Below are 20353 nucleotides of genomic sequence, written 5' to 3' on the forward strand. Positions count from 1 at the left end.
TGGCTTTTTCCCAGCTCACAATGTTTTGATATTAGTTAGTGTCAGCGAAAAACTCCCGTGCTGCACGGGAAGTCTGGTATTGCACATTTCCTGCTGCAGCAATAGTTTGTTTGGATCCCACAAAAGAAGAACCGGGTAGATGGGATCAGCACTTTTTGGCTTGATGGCTTGACAAAGAAAAGACAACATGTACCAACCAAAACTTCACAAGCAGAAAATCCACGAAAAAGGGTATCAAATATCAAAGCCACTGGCATTTTATGTAATTGTTTTTACAGTTTTGAGCCAACTACTTTTTCCCTGCTACATTCCCACCGATAATTTTTTTTTTTTGAGCTCCCACCTCCTTTTCACAGCCTTCATTTTCTCTTAGTCCAAAGTCTAGATTAGACTAACAGGAACCTAAGTGTGCAGCTCCAATATGACTGGACTCAGTAAAATGTTGGCTCCATCCCGCTGATTCGTCCTCTCTCTGTCAACACTTTATCCAAATATTGACACAGTTCTACAGCACACGTTTCAAATTGTTTTATTGCAGGATTCCTGGAAATTTTGAATTTGAATGGTATCAGTTTTAATAACCTGGTCTGACCTGCCATGTGGTAGATGGTAATCAACTGTTTTATTGAAGCAGCAGTGTAAACAATGCCACGAGAGGAGATTAGTGAGTTCTTATCAGTCAGTAGTTCTAAACTTTTGACCTACGTTGCCTACCTGCCTGTATGAGTTCACTACACCAGGTGTTTCTTAAATATTCAGCTTCTTAGTTATATTATTCGTGCATGTAACTCAGCGCTTGTGTTTTCTGTGTACGTGCAGATCAACAGTAAGAAGAAGGAGTCGGCATGGGAGTTCACCAAGAGCCTGTACGATGCCTGGTCTGGCTGGCTGGTGGTGACGCTCACCGGTTTGGCGTCAGGTAACACACATGTTGTGCCGAAGCGCAGACACACACGGCTGTTATGTGCTCTGCTGGTGACTCTCACATGCTTTGCCTCAGGCGGCTCACGCTCAGCCTTTCTCTTGTTCCTGTCTGTCTTTTGCACTCATTTACAGACTTCTCATGAGCACACTGTCTCTTGTGCAGAACCTCACCAGATAGAGTTCAGGCCTTGAAGCAGCAAAAAGAGAAAATTACCAAGGCTTTGTATGAAACTGTGAGGACTGGAGTGTCAAAATAAAGCTGCTATAAAATGGCTTTTTTGTAGGATACAAAAGGAGAGAAATTGGTGTAATGGATAAGACGGGTTCATTGTGTTCACTTAAGTAGATGGTCTGGGGTAGGAGTCGACATAACTCCGTCTAAATGAGCCTGTAATGCTCACAGAAGTTAAATTAAGGATCGCAGTATTTTCAGGCAGTCAATGATTTTTAATTTACTGTCATATTTTTCCTGAAGTGTGCTGTCTGATGCAGAGTTTTGGTATCCAGTAACATTCCTGTAGCAGTTTTGTCGCAAAACCTTCCATTTTGTATTTGTGTAGGCTACGTGTTGGTACTTGCAGAGCACTTTTTTAAGTGTCATCACTCTTTAGCTGTCAGAATTAGCGCTAAAGTTTGTCATGATGTGGATGCAAGAGCCTGTTATTTGGCTAAAAGCCTCCATTTTGCAGCCGGAACACACTTTTCTCAGGTTTCATTTTGCATTTTTGTATTTTCTCTTGTTACAAACAGAGGCTTTCATAAACACTGGTAGTACAATTAGCAAGCTAACTGCCAACAAACACTTTTCTCTTTTCTCTCCTTCCCCTCCTGCCTTCACCTCTTGCCCCTCTTTTTCCTTCCTGGTTCCCTCCTCCTGTCAGGTGCTTTGGCTGGCCTGATTGACATTGCTGCTGATTGGATGAACGACCTGAAGGAGGGCGTGTGTCTGAGCGCCATGTGGTTCAACCACGAGCAGTGCTGCTGGACCTCCAATGAGACCACCTTCGCTGAGAGGGACAAGTGTCCTCAGTGGAAGAGCTGGGCTGAGCTAATACTGGGGCAGGCCGAGGTAGACTAACACAGGCACAGAATCAAACGCTGTCTTAACCCAAAATTTGCAATCTGTGTGAATCACTACATCGGATTTATGGGAACAATTTTGGTCACATGAGGCCTAGAATAGTTATAGCACTAAAACATGTAAGCACACAACATGTGATAAATCCTCTTGAAAATTAATTGCTGAGGCATAACGATCAAAAAATAGTCCATTTGTTTAAGCAAGCTGAGACATCAGGTGAGTGTTAAAGGGTTAAAACAATGCAGTGACAAAGGGAGAAGGAGGCGGCTGGTTCTAGAAGAAAAAGATATGGATGGAAGAACAAAGCCCAGTCTGCAAAGCATACTTAAATCCCATCACACACACACATGCCCACCTATAGATGTGCTCTCAGGCGTTCTTACAAACTATTGATGTGATTTCTGGTGCCAGCGACTTTTCAGATTTTGCCTCTTAAACTTTTCTTTCTCTCTCTCTTTCCTCCTCTCCTCTGTGCAGGGCCCCGGCTCATACATCATGAACTACTTCATGTACATCTACTGGGCTCTGTCCTTTGCCTTCCTGGCTGTGTGTCTGGTCAAGGTGTTCGCTCCGTACGCCTGCGGCTCAGGGATCCCCGAGGTGAGGAGAATGTCATTTTTGTGAATCCCTTTTTCAAAAGTGCAGCTGAAACTTTCTTGCAGCTGCAGCCACAGTGTGCTTTGAAACCTCTCTTTGCAGCACATTCTCGTAGGAAGCTCTTGAACTATTGACTTGAAAATTGCCTTTTGAGCGGCGGCATTTCAAACAGCTTCACGTTTTAGACAGATCTTCCCTTTTCTTTGTTCAGTCGCACAGCTCAGCACTGCTTTTCATTATTTGTTTGTTGTCAAACTAATGAGGCAAACAGAGTATTCCTTTTTGAATCCCTTCCAGCTATTTATTTTCTGTTTTTTCTCACCTCTGATCGATTCGCTGGGGATGTCACGAACTCAAGAGCAGCACAGGAGATAAAACGTGTATTAATCTCTGCAGCGGCTTATAGCTCTCCGTGAAAGTGGCCAGTCGGTAGTCGGTTATGTGCACTTACTGGGAAACCGCACGGTGCGTCTTCATGCTTTTAATGTCTTGAAGCGCCTTAAAATTGTTAATTCAGTGGGCAGCGGAGAGATGTGAAAGGCTTGACTGCGTTGTGAAAAAGCTATTTTGAGGTGAGCTTAAAAAAAAAAAAAAAAAGTGAGTTTAGTTGCCATGGGAACACAAAAGCTAGAAGGGAAGGTGAAGCCTGTATTAGCTGGTGACTTGGAGGAACAACATAATAGGATCAGAGATGCAGCTAAAGCAGCAGCTTGGTGAATTTGCTTAAAGATGCTGAAAAGGCAACTCAAAAGCATTTTAATAGAAGAAGATGAGGAGCGAGAATCTCTGACATTGGTTTTCTTAGCCTGGTTTATGGGAAATGGTGAGAAAAGGGAACGATTCAGGCGGCATGGTGATGGTGTTTAACTCTGTTGTGTCATTTCATTTTCCGTCAGCTCCCTTCTATGAACCTTTTGATTAAAGCACAAAATGACCCCAGAATACAGAAATAAAATAAATAAAATACACAAAATCCGAAAATCAAATTATTCCTCAATTGCACTGAAACGTATTGACAGACATTCATCATCGCTAAATTCAATATTTCCTGGTTCCAGCTTATCAGATTTGTTTTATAACATACATTTATTACTTTTGTGTCATTTAAAACAAGCTATTTGATTTACTGTAGGATCCCGATGAAGACAATGAGTGTTTGTCATGGGTGTTTTTTTTTTTACATTTTATTGACTAAATGATTAATAGATTAATTTCTAAAGAAAATAATTGGTATCCACACCCCTCATGTGATGTCATGTGGAAACCACAGACTTCTTTTTTTTGTGATACTAATCCTTGAGTCTCACTTTGATGTCACAATATGATGCTGCATCAAAAACTACATTAAGCTTTCCTTACTTGTTTAGAGCTACTGTGTTTATCCAGAAGGGTTTATCTGTTCAATCAAAAACTGAGGAACAAAGGAGACGTTTCTTGCCTGGTTATCCATAGTAGAAATCCAAGCCGTCCTTCCTGTCTCCCCCAGATCAAGACCATCCTGAGTGGGTTTATCATCCGGGGCTACCTGGGCAAGTGGACCCTGATGATCAAGACCATCACTCTGGTTCTGGCTGTGGCGTCTGGCCTCAGCTTGGGGAAAGAGGGCCCCCTGGTCCACGTGGCCTGCTGCTGTGGGAACATCTTCTCCTACCTCTTCCCCAAGTACAGCAAGAACGAGGCCAAGAAACGAGAGGTGAGAGACAAGAAATATGAGCCACAGCAACAGAAAAGGCGTTTATCTCTTTCTCCTGTGTATTTGTATAATCATTGTGTGTTTCAGAGTCAGCTTACTTGTTTGTGACTGCATGTAGAAACTCATCACATCAGCTGAGGAGTTTGTTTTTGCCCTCTCAGGTTCTTTCTGCTGCGTCGGCCGCCGGGGTGTCCGTGGCTTTTGGAGCGCCAATCGGAGGAGTTCTCTTCAGCTTGGAGGAGGTACACCGGCACATCATCAAATTACTCTGCAGCATGATTTTATTGCTCACTAATCACAGCATAACGCTTGATGAAAATGGCAGGATAATTAATTAAACACTCCACCCATAGCTAATCCTGTAACCTCTCCTGTTCTCTCCCCCACAGGTGAGCTACTACTTCCCCCTGAAGACACTGTGGCGCTCCTTCTTCGCTGCCCTGGTGGCCGCCTTCGTCCTGCGCTCCATCAACCCTTTCGGTAACAGCCGCCTGGTGCTGTTCTACGTGGAGTACCACACGCCGTGGTACCTGTTCGAGCTCATCCCTTTCATCCTCCTGGGGGTGTTCGGGGGCCTGTGGGGCGCCTTCTTCATCCGAGCCAACATCGCCTGGTGCCGGCGGCGCAAGTCGACGCGCTTCGGCAAGTAGCTCGAGATCCAGGAGTTAACATGAAATATGTCAACAAGATGTGGGAATAAAAACCGACTGATAAGGAGACACAAAAAAAACTTGCTCAGCCAGAAATACAAGTTGAACAACAGTTGGTCTATGATATAATTACAGTGTGCTTGAAATACTGGCTGAAAATATACAGATAGAACATTATATTATCCTGATCTAATCTCTGAAAAAAGTAAAAATATTGAACCTTTTCTTGTTATGCACACTTTGTCTACAGTGTCTGAATTAAAAAACATCTTTTTCTGTTTCACGTCTACACATGACTATAACAGGCTCTCCACTACTTCTCACATTGCATCACTACTTACAGACTTTCTGTTAGACCACTGACTCTTGTGTTCAAAGACACACCTCAGCTTCTTACCCATTTTGTGAATATATGACTGTATCTCCATTGAAATGCTAGTTTGAGGCCCAGCATGCTACCAGCCTCTCACACTCTGCCATGTTGCGTCCCTCTGTTTAGGTAAGTACCCGGTGCTGGAGGTGATCTTGGTGGCGGCCATCACTGCAGTGGTTGCTTTCCCAAACCCCTACACCCGCCAGAACACCAGCGAGCTGATAAAGGAGCTCTTCACCGACTGCGGCCCGCTGGAGTCCTCCCAGCTCTGCCAGTACCGCAGCCAGATGAACGGCAGCAAGGCCTTCACAGACAACCCCAACCGGCCAGCGGGGCCCGGCGTCTACTCCGCCATGTGGCAGCTCTGCCTGGCGCTCATCTTTAAAATCATCATGACTATATTCACATTTGGACTCAAGGTGATGCCTGGAGAACAGAGAAGCTGTTTTCACCCTGCACGTCCTTATCAGCACTAAAACACTGTGGCCGTTTCTCATCCTCAGGTGCCGTCGGGCTTGTTCATCCCCAGCATGGCCATCGGGGCGATCGCGGGGCGAATTGTTGGCATCGCCGTGGAGCAGCTCGCCTATTACCACCACGACTGGTTCCTGTTCAAAGAGTGGTGCGAGGTGGGAGCCGACTGCATCACTCCGGGGCTCTACGCCATGGTGGGGGCCGCGGCCTGTCTGGGTGAGTCATGCATAGAAACGATTAGCTCGTCACCATCACCTAAAGGTTCAAGGCTTTATTATTTTTAAAGTCATCAGTGTCGAGGGCTGGTCCTACAGCATTATTGATGTTGCACAATTTTACTTTCACTATTGTCTTGTATTTGCAGGTATTTACCTTCACCTTACTGGCTCAAAGTGTCTTTTAAATTAACTGTATTTTGCTTCTTCCGTAATAGGTTCAATTCTTCAATTTAGACAATTTAGCATCTTGTTATTGTCACGTGATTACAAGAAAACTGACAAATTACAGATCTTGTGCAGCCATTCTTGTGTCCATTAGTAGGAAATGCATGCTTGTGGGATAAACTGTAGTTTTCTGCAGTGGCATTATGAATAAATAGAAGAAACAAGGTTGTTTAAAGCCTTATTAAGAGGATCGATTTTCACTTTGACTCAGGGATGCGTGCTCTTATTTTTCTGCATAAAGTTGCCCTTCTGCTGTTGAACTTGATGACGCACACACTGTATCTTTGTTTTTACAGCGTTGCCTCCTCTTTGTTTTATGTCTCTTTAATATCAAAGTGAAACACCTCTAGTTGGAGTCCTTATTCTTTGTCTAGATGTGTGTTAACATTTGTTTCTATCGTCCTCCGTCTGTAGGTGGAGTGACTCGTATGACCGTCTCCCTGGTCGTCATAGTGTTCGAGCTGACCGGCGGGTTGGAGTACATCGTCCCCCTCATGGCCGCCGTCATGACCAGCAAATGGGTGGGTGACGCGTTCGGCCGAGAGGGGATCTACGAGGCCCACATCCGCCTGAACGGATACCCCTTCCTGGACGCCAAGGAGGAATTCACGCACACCACGCTGGCCAGAGAGGTGATGAGGCCTCGACGCAGCGACCCCCCGTTGGCGGTGCTGACGCAGGACGACCTGACGGTGGAGGAGCTGCAGGCCATCATCAATGAAACCAGTTATAATGGTTTCCCTGTCATAGTTTCCAAGGAGTCCCAGAGGCTGGTGGGCTTCGCTCTGCGTAGGGACATCACTATTGCTATTGGTAAGACTGCAGAGCGTAAGGAGGGTTCTGCACAGAGTAAATGGGCTATTATATGTATATGGAGGAGAAAACATGAAGGATCTTTGGATAGAAGCTTCGCCAAATGAATGTAAGTTTATTAAAAGGTACATTCTTTCATTTAATCCCTTTTTTTGTGTGTCTGTCAATAGAAAATGCTCGCCGCAAGCAGGAGGGCATAATGTTGAACTCCAGGGTGTACTTCACCCAGCATGCACCCACCCTGCCCGCCGACAGCCCCCGACCCCTCAAGCTGCGCTCCATCCTGGACATGAGCCCGTTCACCGTCACCGACCACACCCCCATGGAGATCGTGGTGGACATTTTCAGAAAGCTGGGCCTGCGCCAGTGCCTGGTCACTCACAACGGGTAAGTAGGAAATGAAAGACAGTTCTGTATCGGGGGAGGAAGGTTGTAATGTAAGAATCCAGGGTGAATCCTTCTCACATCCTTGTTTCTGGTGTTGTTATGAATGCTTAACCCGTCTGAGGTTGACCGGCGTCGCACAAACACATGTACACACTGTCTGGTGTTGCATGGGCTCGAGGATCCCTGGATTTACCCCCGTATAATCTGCATGGCCTGGCCTAATCGCTGTGCTGCACTTCCTTTATCCTTCCACTGAGCAATAACAGACAGTCTCTTCAGCAGAAGCGACGGAGCTACTGATCCAAACTAACCACGACCGCATAACAGGTGTCATGTTGGGAGAATACCGTCGATAAAATCCGCTCACGTGGAGTCTGAATGTGAGAAAAGAAGGTTGTACCTCTGTGAAGAAGCTGTTTGTCAGATGATTTCTAACTGTGTCAGGACTGTCCTTTACAATTAGTGGAACTAAATTACCAGTGTCTCGCTGTCTATTCTGGTACACACTCAGGAGTTCCAGGAGTCTAATTTTGGTTTTTGCGGAGCGCCGCCTGCTGGTGTGACGTAGAAATGACAAGACAGATTGTGCTTACGAGGTGACAAACTCCTCGTTCTACCGACCAGTTCTCGTGTTTGCTGTGTTGGAGAGGAACTGAGCAGCAGTGTTTGTTTTGATTTATTTGCATCTTTGTGGTTAAGTTTTATTTATGTCTGAAATAATAAAACTGGGGGTATGCGATATTTTTCTTGTCAACAAATCTCATAAAAGAAAAACCCATCTGTCAGTGAAGCCGTTTGAAAATAGGTTACAAATATATACTTGTATTTGTAAAGAGGGCCACATAGGACCCTAAAATGTGACTAAACACGAGCAGATAAGGCATTTATTGAGGTTTTTAGCAACAAATAATTTAGTTGTTAGTGATTATATTAGCAGCAGGATGGGTTAGGGTGAGTTTGCATGTCTTCCAGTATGAAGGAACTTGGTATGTTGTACTGTTTTAATCATTTTTAGACCGTATTAAAGCTCTGTACTAATTAGGATCAAGCTTGTTTGGTATAAGTTGATGTGTTTATGTTGGTTTTGCTCTTTTTATGAGATTTGTTGACACATAGAAAAATACAGTACATCACCAGACCAATAGTTCCATCATAACACATGTAAAATTAATTTATAACATCAGACTTTATTGCATTTTGTGTCAATTGAGTTGTTTAATTTTGAGTTGTATTTTCAGTTAGTATTTTTAAGTTACTCCCTGTTATGTATGTTTTGTGCAGAGCTCCCAAAAGGTCACGACGAGAACTTTTTTCAGACTATTTCTGCGTTTCCTTGCAGTATGCTTTACACTTTGTCTGACCCATACGAACAGCTGGTGTGTTGGTCTAGTTCAGTTATAACACACCGCCAGGTTAGGGAAACACTGTGCAGTTACAACAGAAAGCAGAGGTATTGTGATGCGTTCATTGCTCGTTACTCATCTTAAAGGGTGAAGCTGTGGCTGGATATACGGTGACTGTTACTGCTGTGATTCAATCTGTGGTGCTGGGAACGTTTCCAGCTGCTACTGTTTGAGTCTGCGGTGCTTCCGTGACAGATGTGTTAGTAAAACACAGCAGGGGTTCGGAATTACAGTAGCTTTACTACAAACCTCAGCCAGCAAAAGCACCACTTTGCTCACACGACTGCTGACATGCAGCCAGCGTGATGACCGTTCAAAATGGATGCGTCACAGAAATGATCGTAACAACCGCAGCACAGCCGTGACTGCAGCCACAGAGGCAGCTGTGTCATCCAGAGACAGCAGCTCGTCTCAGGTTTTCTGTCAGAGGATTATTAAAACACACGATACAGCATCATAACACAGCTCAGCCGTATTCATGGCTCAGAGGAAATGCAAAACTTACTGCAAGGTAACACAAAGGGAAAAAAAAGTTCTGGCCGTGACCTCAGGAGGGCGCTGTACTTTTGTGCTGCTGCTGTCTGTTCTCTCTCTGTCTCTCCTGTGTTTGTTTATTTGTTGTTGTTGTTGTTTTGGGCAGCCAACCGAGTAACGGGTGTGTGTTTCAGGATTGTGTTGGGCATCATCACAAAGAAGAATATATTAGAGCATCTGGAGGAGCTCAAGCAGCACACGGAGCCCCTGGTGACTAGCCCCGCCCCCCTTCACATACGTGACCTCTCCCCCACTTTCGCACCTGTCTCTTAGGCTCCGCCTCCTCGGAGGAATGCATGAAAACGTGGTGTGAAAAACCTGACAGTTCCCGGCTAAACATTACGCCCTCCCTTCTCCTCTTTCTGACTCCTCTGTCGTTTGTGGGCTGGTTTGTTGTGGACTTACCTCTGATGAAGAGTGTCGACGTTCTCTCTGACCTCCATCTTCATCGCTGGTAGCGGTTTTAAAGTGTAGAAAAGGTTTTTGGCGGGTCCTGTAAAGTTGGGCCTTAATGGGAACTGTCACCCACATCACTCCAGAGCCCCTTTCAGACATGAGAATCATTAGTTTCTACAGCAGTGGAAAAATAAACTATTTAAATTAGTGACAATTAGGTTTGATTTTCTCTTATATACAATATTTTATATACTAAACAATTTCCCAGATCAAGGTTAAAGTAAAATCAGCTTAATAAACCACTGAAGACTTTAAATATAAAGACCACCTCGGAGGTTTGTGGCAATCATCAGACCACAAGTGTCCACAAATATGATTAAGACTCAAACGTTAAATGAATGTAAAACCGTTTACATAACACACGTGAGTGAACAGGAATTAAAAAAGCGTCATAATGTCATATTTTGTTTTATAGCCGATTTATGGACTGTTATAGGCTATAAACAGGCTGCCGGATACTTTATTTCATCTAATTCATGATAACGCTGGTAGAAATCGGGGCTGATAAGATTAGAGAGAATCTGAAGTGAATGTCTCCTCTGCTAACGACGGTCATTAATTCTGCTTTGCAGATTCATTAAATCCATTACTGGTGTGGCAGCTCAGAGCGACTCAAGATTTTCCTTCCTTAATGTGATTGTTGTTCAATACGCTGCTGTTCTCAGTGTCACCGCGAGAAATAATGTACAGGCACTGCCGCAGGATGCGTCTGAACAGACATTAAAGAGATCTACTAGCACATTAAAATAAGCCAGATTATGAGCTTTTCACAATAATTTATTGTGTTTGTCTGCAAAAAAAACTTTGCATAAGAATTCAACTGTGTAGAAATGATTTGTAGCCCAAAATCAGGGACAAAATGTTCACTTAACGTCAGTAATTCAAGCTATAGAACTTGATTTGTACACATTTTGAACACATTAGTGCCTACAAAGTGTCTTATATATTACAATATAAAGATTAACAGTAGAGCAATGTTAAATCTAATGCACACAGGAGGTAAATATAGTGTGCATTCAAAAAAATAATTTAAAAAAGTTGATAAAACTTATTAAAATAGCTGAAAAGCAATGAAATAAAATCAATGAGAGGAAATCGAACATTTTAAAATAATACAGTTAATTATAACAAATATAATGTACATGATTCAATAAATTAGGTAATGGATGTAAGATATATTTGTGTAAGTAACTCTTTAAGTTCTTAATCTATACTTAGATGCTCACAAATTGTTTTAAAAAAAAATCAATATCATTTGTTTGCAAATTTCTACTCAGATAACTGCAGATTTTTAAGATTTGTAATCATAGAGCGCACTGCAAATTCAAAAATCTTAGTTTCTTTTACTTACATGTTTTAAAGCTCTAGACTTGGAAATGACTTTTGAACATTATTTTACGACTTCTATTTGAACGTCTGCATCAAAAAACCCTGGTTTAAGGGGTCAGGTGGTGAATCTGATGCAGTGTTGCAGCCTCCATGTCTGAAAAGGGCTCCGTAGACTCCCAGAGTGCAGCTTTGCATCTCATCCCATTTAGACTGCATTCGCCCCTCCTGTAGCTCTGCTTAGTGCTGCATCAGCTGCTTCTTGCTAGCACCTTAACCAGATGTTCATCACGCTACTTCCTCTGACACTTCTACTCATCACAGCCACGCAGCTTTCATGTATTGACAGCAGGATTGTGATTATATGCTGTATAATCGATCCCAGGTAGAACACCCTCAGCATGTCTGCAGCCATGTCACCACCACCATGCCTGTTGTGTGTTTCCCCACAACCTCCCTCTCACAACAGTAGCCGTTCAGTTCATTCCAACTTCAAATTTTCTGCCTTCATTAACGACTGCTTTTTCCTCTTTTTGTTTTTTTTGTTTTTATCGAACCCCCCTCCCCTCCACACTCTCGACTCCGTTGGTTCTCCACAGATCGACGACATCTGATCCGTCGCCTTTACAACACTTTGGCGAGTAGTTAGCCGCCTTGGGAAAGCGGACCACCGTTGTTACTCTCAGAGGGTGGTGTTTGTCACTAGGAGGGAGGGGGACGATCTAGAGTGATGCGATTCATTCCCACATTCCCCTCATTGTGTAGTGGTAGTGCGCGTGGGTGAAGTGTCGTTGTTGTGTTGACTGGTGCTCGTAGTGCTGTAGTTCAGCTGGTTAGCGTGTGCTGATAAGGCCTTGGTGAAGTAACTACTAATTCTGTGCTTTAACCCGCCAATGTTTCCTCTAAGCCAGCAAGTGTCCTGCCTTCTTCAGGAGAGAAGAAACAAAAAAAAAAAGACTTAAGTGGAGTCAAAGGTCACAACAAATCAAGGTTCACACAGATTTAGATTTATATTAGATACCTGCAGGCTCTACGAGTTAGTCGGATACATGTGAGCAGAAAATGAAGTTGGTAAATATTTACTGCAGTGACAGGCTTGAAATAACTGAATAAAATTAGCAAACAAAAAATATGTTTAGGTAGCTTGCTTGTCATTTGTTGTTGGGTCATAGTTTTGTTTATTTGTTAACATAATTTACCAGAAATGGACCATCTAAGACATGTTTCTAATCTCAAGATTAATGTCTGAAACATACTTTATCCTTCCAAATTGGTGGTGACTAATAATCATATGAATTGAGAGTGACAGGATCATGAACACTCCAGCATCTGATGAGAAAAAAAGGGCAAAAATCTACAAAACCAAAGTCATTAATCACTGATCTAACACACGATTTAAAGGCTGACTGACTCAGTTTTGCCATTTATACAGACGTCCTCAAATGTATTCATCCCCTTCCATTAAAGAAAAGGCAAAATTCACAACAGTCACTGAAATAACTAGAAACCGAAAAAAGTAATAATAAATAAAAATTTGCTAAATTATAACTTAGTTAAATAAGATGTTGCGTTTGAATTGTGGTTGAAAAGAATAATTTAAAAAATAAAAAACTGTCCCAAATGAGAGCACTTTGCTGATGAGCAGTGAAATCAGAATACCTGTCAACAGGAGCAGACTGAGAGTTACAGGAAACACCTGCTGGCAGTGATTGGCTCAAAGGGTCGTTCAACTAAATATTAGTTTACGGGTCCCATCACGCTTGTTTGCTTTTTTTTTTTTTAAATATTTCTGTTGAACCACAATTCAAAAGCATCGTCATGATGTTCATTAAATGTTTATTTATTACTTCTTTTGTCAATTTCAGCTTTTTTCAGTGACAGCTGTTTGTTTCCTTCTTTAATGGGAGGATATGAATACATTAGAGGACGACTGTACCTGCTGTCTGATGGTCTGGTCGATAAATGTAAGAAATCGTGAGTCAAAGTTGGCTTCAGTGGAAGTCAAACTAGAGATGAATATTTCTGTGAAATGTTCCAAATTTATAAAGAGCCTTTTATTGACCTCCTCATCTTAAATCAAATCAAGTTTATTGTCATGTTGCTGTACATACACAGTAGTACAGGCAAGATGAGAAAGTGTTTCTTCAGGATTATTCAAGAAACGCTCTCTGATTACAGATTACTGATCACTAAGCAGCAAATTAAACCCTCTCCTCTGAACACAATTCTAATTAGTTTTATTGTAAAAGTAAATGTAATTCTAGGCGGCGTTTAAAGGTCATTTTAAAAGCCTTAAGTCTAGCTGTACCTTCACTAGTTTCCCTCTGAGTGTCCACTTGACTCCATTAACTTGATGAAGGCCCTGAACGAGGACCGGGCGCTGCTGGCTGTACAGGGAACATTGCGTTCACCCTCCTCCCCTGATGCACCCTGATCTGTACCTGGTGTCCCAAGTGTCTGCTCAGAAAAGGAACGCTCATGACGGCAGATCTCTGCAGCTCTTGGGGGGACTCGGGTCGGATCTGCGTGACGTGTCACCAGTGTTTCACGGGCTGTAGCTCTAATCCCCCCTCAGGTCATCTCAAGTCCTCTCACTCAGACCTGGGTTCAAATGTTTGCTTCAGCTCCTTACGAGTCTGCTTTATCTGCCTTCTAGGGTTCAAACGCAGCTGAAATTTCAATCCCAATACACCAATTCTCACTTGTTCATCCGACAGTGTTAAAACGAAAAGCTTTTGGACCCAGCTCTGCACTGTTTGTGCTCTGTAGCAGATCGACGGCTTCTTCTTCTCACTGCTATCACCTGTTTAGGCTTCAGATGCTTCTCTTCACCTGATCTCAGACGACAGTCACGGCTGAATTCAAGAGCACGTTTTGGTCATGTTTGAACAGCTCCAAGATCAAAGTCATTAAAAACTCTCAGCTGGGGCTCTTGAATCAGCAGGAATGATCTTGACTGACAGAATAATTAGCAGTGTGTCACTAAGTAGATGTGCTTTGTAGTAAATGCAGAAGAAGAGCGGAGGCAGCTTTGTCACAGGAGTCAGACATCGCTTAGATTCCCACTGAAATACTGATATTGTTGTCACATGACAGTTCATAACAACTTGAATCTTATGTTTTGTATTTGCAGCCATCATTCCTGTTTGGATTAAACACCAATGCTGAGATCTGCAGCAGCACCACTAAAAATAATCAGACGGGGCATGAAATATGAAAACAAAGCTTAAATGTAGAATCATTACCTTAAAGTCCAGTTTTTGGCGGGTTGATTTTTGCTCCAATATTTTTTTAAAAGTTGTTCTGTGATCGTCCAGCTGCAGAAATCCACATGAGAGAGGATCTGTAGTTACAAAAACGTGCTGTTACACCCTGGGTTTTACCTCTCAGGCTACATCCACACTAATAGATTAGACTTTGAAATAAAAAAAGACCTCTGAATGAGCAGAAATATTCTTTGTTCATACTGACAACCCTGAAAACCATTATCACATGACTGTTCATGTACACATGAAGCAGAGATTTCTTTAACAGAACAACAGCTGCCAGCAAAGACATCAAGGTCGTAGGTGTCTGAAATTGATTATCTATGTTGCATTAACCACTGGTACTCCAAGCTGATGTCTTTGTTCTTTATCTGGAAAATGTTGTTTGATAGGAGCGAGGCAAATCAGGAAAAGAACTTGGTGACAGTTTAGTAGGAAAGCAGACTCAAACACAACTCCTGAAGCATCCAAACTAAAATGGATAAACAGCAGAAGTTTTGAAACATACCTTAAACCAGGGATCTCCAACTCCGGTCCTCGTGAGCTGCTGTCCTGCAGGTTTTAGATGTTTTCATTCTGCAACACAACTGACTCACATGAATGGATCTCCAACAGCTTGTTGTCAAGTTCTACACAAGTCTGTTAATGATCCGTTCATTAGAGTCAGGTGTGTTGCAGTAACATCTAAAACCTGCAGGACAGCAGCTCACGAGGACCGGAGTTGGAGATCCCTGCCTGAAAGAAATACCTGCAGACACTACTGAGGGCTGAAGAAGCACATGTACTTAGTTTTTTTGTTGAAAGTTGATGCTGTTTTCTAAGAAAGATTAGAGACTGAACGTTAAGTAAATATAAAGACAGTAAAGCAGTTTGGTGTAAACATGCAAAAATTATCTGTCGTAAAGTGTGATTTATTTATAGAGAAACTGAAGAGCTACATTTGACGTTTATTATTTGCTTGCCCTGTTACATTTAATGAATTAATAGAAATGATGGTGCAAAGTGCAAAAGTAAGAGTGGAAACTGGAATTAGACTTCATCTGTTCATTCTTATCTTAGAAGTACAGTTTATTGATTTAATTTGACATCTTATTAAAGATTTAACATCTGTTGTGTGATCGACTACACAACGAAACCAGAAGTTAAAATAGGGCTGCAACCGATGTTTATTTTCATTGTTGATTAATCTGTCAATTTTCTCAGTTAATAAGTTAGTTTTTTGGTCTATAAAAAGTCAGAAAATGGTCAAATATGTTTCCCAAAACCAAAGATGACGTCCTCTAATGTCATGTTTTCAGTTTATGCTCATTGAGGAGTAAAGAAAACAGAAAATATTCACATTTAAGAAGCTGGATTTAGAGAATATTGTTCTTTCAAACAGATGAATCGATAATGAAAATGAATCTAATTGCAGCTCTAAGACCAAAGCAGAAGATTTAAAAAACAAAAACAAACAGGACAGAAGTGACTCCGCCTGACTCCTGCCACAGAGGCGCCTCCTCTCCTCTGAGGATCTAACTGTTCTCACCTCCTGTTCACGGCCTCCTGTCTCCCCCTGTAGGATCCAGCTCCTCCTCCTTTTTATCACCAGCTTTTAGGATCGAAAACCGTAGAGCGGCCGGGGATAGTGTGTGAAACGACACCCTGCTCTGAGGCGGGTGGCTGGGTGCTGTTTCTGACCTGCTTTCACCTCTTTTTCCCTTCAGTTACTCACCTCCTCCTCCTCCTCCTCCTCCTCCTCCTCCTACTTCTGCTGACTTTTGCTTCCTCAGGGACTCGTGTTTTTGTTGGCTGCATCCAGATATTGATTTTCAATGAATCAAATTAAACCACGTGTCTGATTAAACAAATCCTCGCCAACAAAAACACGAAGTTGTTTTCTCTCCTTCACTCCAGCTGTAAACCACCTGCTCTCCTCCTGTGTTTGTCTAAAATCTCTTCTTCTTCTTTTGTCCTCGTCCCTTTTCTCCTTTGTCTCCACCTGCAGGCGGCTTCTTGGTATTATCACAAAAAAAGACATCCTTCGTCACATGGCTCAAATGGCAAACCAAGATCCAGAGTCCATCATGTTCAACTGATCCGCTCCTTCCAGGACGGCTGGGGGGGAGGAGGAGACGACAGCGAGGAAGAGGAGGAGGAAGTGTGTCTCCTGAACGGCTCCAATCTCTGACATTCGGCCCCCGTTTGGTTTGTTTTTTTGTTTTGTTTTTTCTTTTCGTTTTAGTTTTCGGCTTTGTAGACCCTGAACCGAGTGACTGTGGCCTCCAGAGACTTACCGGCCACGCGAGGGGGAAAAAAAAAAGACGATGATAAAAGACTTTTGTTATCATCAGTCTGGCTGCTGAGGACGCTACAAGGTCCTGGGTTGAAGGCACACACACATAAGAGGAAATGCACTTTTTACACACACACACACACACGTGCAAAATCAAACATGAAAAAAAAACAAACACACTTTTGCACTTGCAGACACCTCCAACATGCATGCTGTCTCCACACACACACACACACACACACACACACACACACACACCCACAAAGCTCCCTGAACCTGTAAAGTTACACCCATTTGCACTCTTCACGTGCCTCACCCTTGTCCTGTCTCCGCTGGTGGACGTCGCCTGGCTGGGGTCAAAGGTCGGAATGAACCGCCGAAAGAGGGACGCGATGAGGGACCTTGAAACCCTCCAGGCTCCGGTTGAAAATAAGGCCCCCCTCCCCTCCCCTCCCCTCGCACACACCTGACCTGTCCGTCCTCCAGAAAAACACATTGTTTACCTGTGAATTAAGCGTGTGAGAATATGTGTGTGTGCGAGCGTGTGTGTGTGTTCCACTACATTCCAGCCGGGTTACCATGGGAACTGGGAGGATGTGCACCTGCTCCTCGCCTCCCCTCGAAAACACGGCAGTCTCTCGTGATTGCGTCATGGCACACGGCTGCTCCCCTGTCTAACAGAGAAGGCTTTAATGTGTGTGTGTGTGAGTGTGTGTGTGCGGAAGAGAGAGAGGGCGGTCGAGAGACACAGATGGTACTGTATTTCAAGAACAAAAATGTTCCCTTTCAGAAGAAGTGGAAATGGAAGAGCTTCATGTGTGAGTGTGTGCGAGTGTGTGTTTCATTTCTGAGCCAGCTTGTGAGTGAATGTGTGTGAAGACAGGTCGAGTGTGTACATAAAGAGGAAAAAAAAAAAAAAAAAAAGGAAAAAGTGTTGAGTTGTGTCCCAGAGATAAATCACATTTCTTCTCCTTCTGCTACCTTTTCAACTAAACTCTAACCGGCTTGAAGTAAAACAAAACTGGAAATGTGTTTAGAGTTAAAAGCTTGTGAAGCTGTGCTGAAGGTGGAAGACGATGCTACGTCGTGACTTCTTTTATTTTTTTCTTCCTCAGTAATCCAGGTCTTCAGGAAATAACACGCAGAGCTACAGGTTGTCACATATCCTCCCTCAGTTTATCAAAGCTCCGTCTCTCTCTGAGCCCCCGCAGGTATTGTTCGACACTCCAACCCGATCTACACAACAAAGCCTCAGCGGTACACCTGTGCACGCTAAAAAGGGATATTTGATCTATTTGGCGCCATGATTGAATCCTGTTTTTGGTTTAACCTGCGCTGTGTGGCAGATAGTTGAGATTTAGACCTTTAAAAATAGAGATTAACAACATTTAACATGCTTTAAAATGGCAAACTGATATCAAACTAACTTGTATATTTAATGTAATTACTGATTCACTTTCAATAAAAATGACCCAATGTTGACAAAACTGCCCCTTGAAAAGCAGTCCAGGCATTTATATCTTAACATATCTGACGGTTAAGTTATAAATCCTCACATTTGAGAGCTTAAAACCAGAAAATGTTCAGCATCAGTGCATCACAAATTGTTAGAAACTAAACCTTAAACTTTCTAAACTTTAATCGAAGCCACTGGTCCTCCAACTCCAAGCAGGTAAAAACTAATTTAAAGCCTCTTATCTTTGAATGCAGGTAGATTTAACATGAGTCCTTAATACAAAGCAGCGACAGGTAAAAAGAGTGAAGTTATCAACTGAACTGGGGGAAAAATACCCTAAATGATGATAATAGAAAACTTGAACAGCTACAAAAGATCATTACCTTCAAGGTGAAGAACGATTTTTATGAACTTCTCTGCGTCCCTTAAAGCTAAAACTGCATCTGTCAATCTGAACATCTGCCCCCTGCTTTTGCCTCCAGCAGGTTTTGTTCGTGCTTTTCTGACCTCGCCACACCTGCCAAGTGCCTGGCAAAAGGTTTTTAGGCTTTTCACACTCATCTTTTCTGCCAACGTTTCCCTTTTTTAATCATCAAATATCCGACGTGTCGAGTGAACGTGATGAAGGGAACTGAAGCGACGGTGATGTTGAGCAGTAGCACCTTACCTGTAGAGTGTGTGTGAGTGTGTGTGTGTGTGTGTGTGTGGAAGGTGGGCGTTCGTCTTTGCGTTGCAGTGACTGTCCCGCTGTGGGTCGACAGGGAGCAGAGCATCGTCTTTGTTAACCAGTGGTGTTGCCTAACATTGTATTTCATACTGATCTCGATGTTTTTTCCTTTTTTTTTTTCTTTTTTTTTTATTTATGGGTAGTGTCGATAGAGTTGTGCATTATTATTATGAAGAATTTTCTGTATGATTACATTGATTGTTTGATTGTACATTTAAAACAAAATATGTAAAGATTAAAATTTTGTTTTAAATTAAAAGGAAAAAAAAGATTCAAGTTGCACAAATGGCTCTTGGTGGATATTTTTGGATTCGTCCCAAACAGAAGCTCCTTTACTAACTGCATCTCTTGGCAGGTTTTAATCAGACTGAAGACACATGACCAGGCTGCAGATGAAGTTTGAGGACTTTGAAGGTGACCTAAAGTCCTGAAAACTCCTCAAAGTGTTTGATTCAACAACCTGAATGTGGTCAAAAGCTCCAGAACGAGCCAAGTGGAGTTTTTTTGTCAACCATGTTTGAGTGAGACAGTTTTTCTGTTTTAGATAAAGAGCTAAACTCATCAGATTTGTCTTTACATGAAACAGCCAGCCGGGATATCGACTCAAAAATGTGCATCAGCTTCACTTGAATGAAGAAATATTTGATCACAAGACAAAGAACTCGACTATGAACCAGACAGCTTTAGATCCTTGGTGCTATAAACAGTTTAAAGTCAAAAAGAAACATAAAATAATACTAAAGGGAAACCTAGACTGCTCATTTTTAAAAGACTAGTCCACCAAGTTGATCCTAGAAGATCAAGATCTTTAAAAGTAGTTAAAAGCGTCGAACAATTTTCCTTAAAAAGGCTCTAACCTGCTGTTTCTGTCGTCTCATCCCTCCAGAACTCAAACGAGCGTCATTTACTGTCATATGTGGCAAAATATTTGCATTTTGGAGCTAAAAACTGCATATTTGCTTAAAAAAGAAAACAAGAAGAATCATTTTAAATTAGCTGATCTTAGTTTCTGTATCTGGGTCCAATTAAATTAAGTTTATATTAGGAATTATTATTAAATACGATTGATTTCACAATTACTGGTTTTCCTTTTCCCGCTTTCAATGTTAACGATGGTGAAATTGGTATTTATTTGCATTTCAAGGTGTTAAAAAGGTATGAAAGTGTTAAATTTAACTTTAACCCTGTCTGAAGTCTGGCTAAAAAACTTAAGTTCTGCTACCTCAGTTTTAATTACAGAGATGCCATTCTGCATAAGTGCACCCAATAACAGGCGCATAACATTCAAATCTTTTTCACTAATCTATTGGTCTGTTAGTTAAATGCATTCGGGCGTCTTATTTCACTAGTAAATACTTAACACAGTTTCCATTTTATTGGATTTTTCAAATCTGATGCCTCTGTGTTGCTGGATGTGTTCATTTCCCTACACTCTGAGCTCTTTTTGTCATCTCCAGACTTGCAAAAGCTCAACA

The 20353-nt window shown here is 42.3% G+C and overlaps 1 protein-coding gene across 6 annotated transcripts in view; it reads left to right on the forward strand.

Moving 5' to 3' along the window:
* Positions 1-19154, forward strand: part of clcn3 (chloride channel 3) — a 45715-nt gene extending 26561 nt beyond the window's left edge. For 4 of the 6 annotated variants that reach the window (XM_008286378.1, XM_008286377.1, XM_008286381.1 and 1 more), the window contains 12 exons: positions 820-919; positions 1806-1993; positions 2483-2605; positions 4089-4295; positions 4457-4537; positions 4685-4937; positions 5445-5737; positions 5822-6008; positions 6650-7048; positions 7219-7435; positions 9507-9582; positions 16408-19154. In XM_008286378.1, coding sequence (XP_008284600.1) covers positions 820-919; positions 1806-1993; positions 2483-2605; positions 4089-4295; positions 4457-4537; positions 4685-4937; positions 5445-5737; positions 5822-6008; positions 6650-7048; positions 7219-7435; positions 9507-9582; positions 16408-16590 — 2307 coding nt within the window. In that variant the 3' untranslated portion in view covers positions 16591-19154. The remainder of the gene's footprint in view (positions 1-819; positions 920-1805; positions 1994-2482; positions 2606-4088; positions 4296-4456; positions 4538-4684; positions 4938-5444; positions 5738-5821; positions 6009-6649; positions 7049-7218; positions 7436-9506; positions 9583-16407) is intronic. The other 2 variants (XM_008286380.1, XM_008286382.1) reach the window with 1 other exon arrangement.
* Positions 19155-20353: the final 1199 nt, after the last annotated feature.

This window comes from Stegastes partitus, unplaced genomic scaffold, assembly GCF_000690725.1.
Source record: "Stegastes partitus isolate 25-593 unplaced genomic scaffold, Stegastes_partitus-1.0.2 Scaffold453, whole genome shotgun sequence".
Taxonomy (NCBI): domain Eukaryota; kingdom Metazoa; phylum Chordata; class Actinopteri; family Pomacentridae; genus Stegastes; species Stegastes partitus.